This window comes from Rhea americana, unplaced genomic scaffold (genome assembly GCF_003343005.1).
Source record: "Rhea americana isolate MKP2758 unplaced genomic scaffold, rheAme1 scaffold_351, whole genome shotgun sequence".
NCBI classification, from domain to species: Eukaryota; Metazoa; Chordata; class Aves; order Rheiformes; family Rheidae; genus Rhea; species Rhea americana.
This window is the reverse complement of record NW_028186481.1, coordinates 479,167-484,906: the sequence shown is the minus strand read 5'-3', so window position 1 is coordinate 484,906 and position 5,740 is coordinate 479,167. Positions and strand designations below refer to the sequence as shown.

At 52.6% G+C, this 5,740-nt stretch overlaps 1 protein-coding gene across 2 annotated transcripts; it reads right to left on the bottom strand.

Moving 5' to 3' along the window:
* Positions 1-1,351: 1,351 nt before the first annotated feature.
* Positions 1,352-5,490, bottom strand: CBX8 (chromobox 8). 2 transcript variants are annotated; one of them, XM_085311933.1, is made up of 4 exons: positions 5,327-5,490; positions 5,072-5,137; positions 4,907-4,997; positions 1,352-4,672 (listed from the first exon to the last, which is right to left on the bottom strand). In XM_085311933.1, exons 1-4 carry the CDS (start codon positions 5,443-5,445, stop codon positions 3,839-3,841), a joined length of 1,110 nt encoding a protein of 369 aa, XP_085168059.1. In that variant the 5' UTR covers positions 5,446-5,490; the 3' UTR covers positions 1,352-3,838. The 2 variants fall into 2 exon arrangements, with proteins under 2 accessions (XP_085168059.1, XP_085168060.1); XM_085311934.1 differs by having other exon boundaries at positions 4,907-4,973; positions 5,327-5,489.
* Between the last annotated feature and the right edge of the window lie 250 nt (positions 5,491-5,740).

Sequence of the window (5,740 nt, the reverse complement as noted above, 5' to 3'; positions counted from 1 at the left end):
CGGGCTCTGCTGCGGGCTGGAGCTGCGCCTGCCCGGCGGCTCCTCAGGTGCCTCTGCTCTGCCCCGGGCCCAGCCCGCCGCCCCACACGTGCGAGGGGCGGGAGCCGCGGAGCGAGCGGCGGCGGGCGGGCGGGCCGGCCTGGGGAGGGCGCTGCGCGGCCGCGGAAGGGCCCGGGCAGCGGCACCTCCGCGGGACGCCGGCAGCATCGGGGGCATAAGCGGGCCCCGAGGTGGCTATGACCCCGGGCYCGCAACTCCGCCGTCGGGGCGACTGTCGTTGCGCGGGGCCTTCGGGTTGCGGCTGTGCCGGGGCGCGGCGGCTCCTGCGCCCGCGGGGCGCAGGCTCCCGGGCCGCGGAGCCCCCAGGGTGTGTGTTGGGGGGGCGGGGGGGATCGGTACAGGGCCGTCCGAGACGCCCTGGCGAAGGGGACCCTGCTCCGGCGGGTGGGTCCCGGGGGGACCCGGCGGCCGCCGCCGCCCTTCCCGCGCCGTGAGGCCGCCGCCGCCGCCCCCTCCGYCGGCCCCGGCCTGGGGCCCCGCCGCGGCCCGTGTGAAAGGGTCCCCCCCGCTGGGACCGGGGGAGAAAGGCGCCATTGTGCGGCCCTTTCTCCTTCGCCTACTTGACACTCATTTTCCGCGCACAGATGCTGACAGCTCTGATAATAAGGGGGTCTGCTCCTTTCACCCAGCGGAGCAGAAAAAGGAGGTTAATGAGGACACTGCTTAAAAAAAAAACCCAAAAAACAACACAACCCGCTCGCTTCCCCCCGGCTGCGCGGCCGCCGGAGATTTGAATACAAAGGCCGGGCTCTCTGGGCAGGGGCGGCCGCCGCGCCGGCCCCGCGCCCCGGGGCGCCGACCCGCGCAGCCCTCCGCACCGGCGGAGCCCTGGCCCGGGCCTGCCTCTCCTCCGCGGCCCAGGGCGTCGGAAGCCCGCGGCGGGGAGGCGTTTCTCCGGGCTCCGGCCGCTCTTCCCGCCCGGCGCAAGGCGGAGCGCCGCGGCCCGGGACAGCGCCCGTGCCCTGCCCGGTACCTGCGCGCCTTCTCCGGGGGCGGAGCGGCGGCCCGGCCTTTGCCCCGCGGCAGCCGGGCGTGCAGCGGAGCCGCACACGGCGGTCACGGCCGCCGCAGGGACCCCCACCACCACGGGCCGGCCCGCCCCCGCCCGCAGCACTGCGCCCGCTCCACGGCACCTGCGCCCCACGGCCCCTTCCCGGTGGGTGGTGCTGGTGGGGCCGCCCGCCCCGTCGGGGGCCGCCCGCCCCGGGCACCAGCCGCGCCCGGCCTCCTTCAGCTGCCCCCAGCCCCGCTCCTCTCCTCGCCCCATGGCCACAAACAGAAGAGAGACACATTTCTATTTACAAAGTATATATTTAAACTCACATAAAAAGCAGGTCTCATATGGACATTCACGGCTGGCAGAAGACACGTAGTTAAGCTTCACTTCTGAGACTGAGATTTAGCCAAATTTTTTGTACAAGTCTTAGATTTAAATTATTCACACACACACCCATACACACACTCAGCATATACGTCGCTATATACATACACACATATACACCCACATGTATGTCTTGCTTTATATACGTGTGCATCTAAACACACACACATATATACTTATACAGGGCTGGAGTGAAGCACATGAAATCCAAACCGCACCCTGACGCTGGAGTGAGGCAGGAGCTCTGCTATCATCTGTTTTGCAAAGGGAGGTATTTTTCAACCTTAGGTATCTCAGCAGGTGAAGGAAGGGCAGCTAAATCCCCATCACTGTCCATCTGACAACATATACGTCCTATGCAGGATTCTCTAGGAACCAGCACTGACACCAGTACACTGCTTGCTTCATTTTTTTTTTTTTTTGTACAAACCAAGTTAAAAATCTCAATTTTACAAAATATGCCTTAAAAAATAATACCAACTTGCAGAACCAGCTCCCTTTGTACAGTCAATACAGCATTCTCTTGCTACGTCCTCTGACAAAGGCAAAAGTCCCAAAAGATGGAAGGGGAAGGGGACTAAGAAAGGTGGAGCCATAATTATCCAGATGAGCCTGACAGTGGCAAAGGCCACTCTTCGCCTGAGCCCCTTTCTCTTCCCATTAGGCCCCATGTGCTTTCATCTTATGTGCAGTCCCCAAATTAGAAAGCATTTAAGAGCTTCACTAGGCCAATCAGGATGGAAAAGGCCAATCTCTCCCTGCCCTGGCCCTTAGGGGCTGCTGGACAGATTTGTGCTTTTGAACCGACAGAGATGCTTAAATCAATATGTTAGGACACAAGGACACCTGCTATACTTCAACTAAAAATACACAACAAAATGCTTACACTCTTCCCAGATCAGGCTAAAAGACCCCAAGCTCAACTTGGTTAAGCTGTAATAGTTTAGAGAGAAAGCGAGCAGAAGAGCAGGCAGTCACAGGGCTCCCACATCCCACATCTGCTGCAAGACGCTGCCACAAGCTTTCTGCAAGGTAGCAGAGGGCTTCTGGTCTATACCAGTGGAGGGAAACTGCTGCATTTTGTTCAGAGCCACTAAATCCTCACTGTTGTGCCCTGCCTGAGCCCTGGGAGAAAGAAACTGCACAGTCCTTCAAAACCAGAAGAAATATGCAGGCAAATAAAAATACAAAAAGCCACCAGAGTCAGCAGGAGCTGCTCTGCGCGCAGGAATATTTAGCCTCTTGGCTATTGTTTAACTAGCATAAGAAAAGGGAAATATTTATTGTCTCTGAATGCATAAAGGTGGCTCTGGGATTTGTCAGTGATGTGGATATTACAAAACACATTAGCTGGAGTCTTCCAACAGTCCAAAGTGAACTGTGGAATAAAAAAAAAAGAAATTCACTTTCTATAACAGTATAAAGCATCTAAATATGGGCAGTGACATGCTACCCTCCCAAACTTCTCTGGCATTTCAGGAATGTAAACAGTTTTTTTTTTTTTTTTGAAGTGGGTGGGGGAAAAGAATCAAGCAACCAGACAAAATGAAAACAGATTCTCAGCTCAGTTCAGTCTCCCATAACTGCTATGACAATTCTATTAAAGTGCATTTCAGTATCACCTCTTTTAGGAATCTTACACATACAAACTTCCTCTTCCTTTGTAAGAAAAGGTAATTCAAGTTAATACTCCACTAGAACGGTTTTAGCCTTTTTATGGACTTATGCTTTTCCCCACCCCAATTTCGTAGCAACTTTTATTTTTCTTTTAACTGGAAACACCCCCCTCCCCAACAATACTGTAAATTCAAGTGCTTACTTCAACTGTCAAGGGTGACAGTTCTAGATACAGCACACTTGATTGTACAAGCAACACCTTATATCACAATCAAGAAATCAGGGCACTTTGCCCACCGAGGGAATAACACTTCCCCCTTCACCATCCATAGCATCATATGAAAAATAATAGTTAAAAAAACCAACAACATAATTAGCTATGAACATCATTCGTTATGTACACTGGCTCCTGCAACAGATGCATGAACTCCATTAGTTCTCAGTTTTATTGTCCTTTCTAAGAGCAACTGAGCAGTCACTGTTGTCTCCATTTAAATAAAACAACTTAGAGTTGAAATATATATAGATATATATATATAAGCATTTTCTTCTTAAATAACATATTTACATCTAATAGAAAATATAACTCTAGAGATAATCTTCCAAACGAAATGTAAGACAAAAAAAAAGAAAAAGAATGAGTTAATGAATTTAGTACAGTTTCTAAATCTCCAGGAGAAAAAAAAAAAAAAAAAAAAAAAAAGAAAAAACCCACCAAGCTCTAACCAAGCTTTTGTCTGGATCTAGACTGAAAAAAACCACCAAGAACAACGAAAAAACTCATCGCTTTTCTTTAAAGAATCCTTGGTCCGTGCTGCTCTCTTTAATTGTGACGGTCAAAAAGTTAGATGTCACATCAGTTACCACCACCTTCTCCAGGTTGTTGAGAGATGGGCTCCAGGACTCCTCTTCAGGATCACCCAGAATCCGTGAGACGGGGATCCTGGCAATGAGAGAAGGCCTCCCCGCTTGGCTTCCCACACTGTCTCGGTACAGGCTGCCTATAGAGCCTGGGTTAACTGAGCTGTGCAGGATCTTGGGCCCACCTGGGTCCAATCCTCCTTGCCCCTTGGGGTCCAGAAAGTCTGCCCTGTGCTTGGCAACCCTGGGAGGGTAAGTCTCGGAGGCTCCAAGCTTCATACCAATCTCTACTCTGTTAGGGCTGGACATGGTGCCAGAAAGGTCAGGGTCCTGCCTTCTGGCTAGCTGGATTACACTGTGTCCCGAGCTGAACTTTGCCGCCCCTGGGGCTGACTCCTCTATTTTCCTGGCTTTGAGGTAGTCCCCCACCTTGTCCCCCGGCTCCCCCAGTTTCCTCTTGGAGGCATCCAGAGTCTCCGCCAGGTCCTTGTAAAGCTCCTTCCTAGGCTTCGGGCCTCTCTTTTTTGGGGTCTCCCCAGGTTTCTCTTCCACTCTTATAACCCGGTCCCGGATGCTGTCTCCCTTGGGGGTGCTGGTGCTGCTCTGGGGAGCCAGGGCTATGTTTCTCAGTCCTTCCCTAGCTCGGGATGTGGAGCCCAGCTCCTGGGGGGACCTGCCAGGGTACGGCACCCGGATCCCCCTGGAAGAGTCACTGCGGAATTCATAGGTTTTGGCTTTTGCTTTTGCCTGGGCCTGCAAAGTGCAAAGAAGATAAATCAACCGGTGACTTTATTATCCTGCCATCCGGCTGCATAATTACAAGTTACAAGATGAGAGGCTGCCTTTGCAATGAGCATTCTCCAGCAGTGCTGGAGAGGGACCCTGCTATTTGCATGCCGCCTTTCATGCTCCCTGCTGCAGCATGCAGCCCTCTCCACTCACCAGCAAAGCAACACCAATGCACACGCGGGGCTCCTGACTCCTTACCTTTAACAAGAAGGTTTTGGGCTTGGGGCCTCGCTTTTTAGGCCCGTAAAGCTCCATTTCTCGTTCCCTAGAGGTGTTAAAAAAACCAGAGCTTCAATTCAGCATAGCTACAAGACAGCAAAATATTTATAAGCGCAATGGATATGATTAGCAAAGGCCTTGTACCTTTCCTCAAAGGCTGCAAGCAGCCGGGCATCCAGAATGTTTTCCTCGGGTTCCCAAGTGCTGTATCTGGCAGAGGAGGCACAGAGAGAGGAGAAGGTATCAGGAGTAAATAATAATAATAATAAAATAATAAAAAAAAAAGACCTAAAGAAATGGATCCAACTTTCCTTTCTACTACAATGGGAAATAATAGCTACAATGAACCATCTTCTGTATAGTTCCTAGGCTGCAAAATTGTATAAACAGTCTACTTACTTCTGAGACCAGCCCTTCCATTTTACAAGATATTCCATGCGTCCCTGCAGATGCGAAGAGAAGAAAATAAATATGCATGGAGGGAAATCACGATAAATGCTTGCAACAAAGCTACACATGCAATAACATGCATGCAACAAATACACGCCTGCACCAAAGGCGTGTGTCAAAAATATGCAAGGGGGAGGGCAGAGGGGTGAGGGGAAGAGCTGCAACAAAAAAAATACGCGTGCAGCAGCCCCATGCAGCCGAACGAGCCCCCAGCAGAATGCATCGGGGAGCGCGGCGCACACAACGCCAGGCATGCAGCAGAACATGCACGCCCCGCTCGCGCGGAAAGCCCGTGCATGCGGCGGGGAGAAAGAGCCGCCTCCAGCGGCCGCCCAGCCGCAGTCGGCGCGGCGCGGCGCGGGC

Coding starts and splice junctions, on each gene's coding strand:
- CBX8 (XM_085311933.1), bottom strand. CDS start 5,445: ATGTGTAGCTTTGTTGCAAGCATTTATCGTGATTTCCCTCCATGCATA. Junction 5,138..5,326: donor TGGAAGGGCTGGTCTCAGAA/GTAAGTAGACTG, acceptor CTCCTCTGCCAG/ATACAGCACTTGGGAACCCG. Junction 4,673..4,906: donor CCAAAACCTTCTTGTTAAAG/GTAAGGAGTCAG, acceptor TGCACTTTGCAG/GCCCAGGCAAAAGCAAAAGC.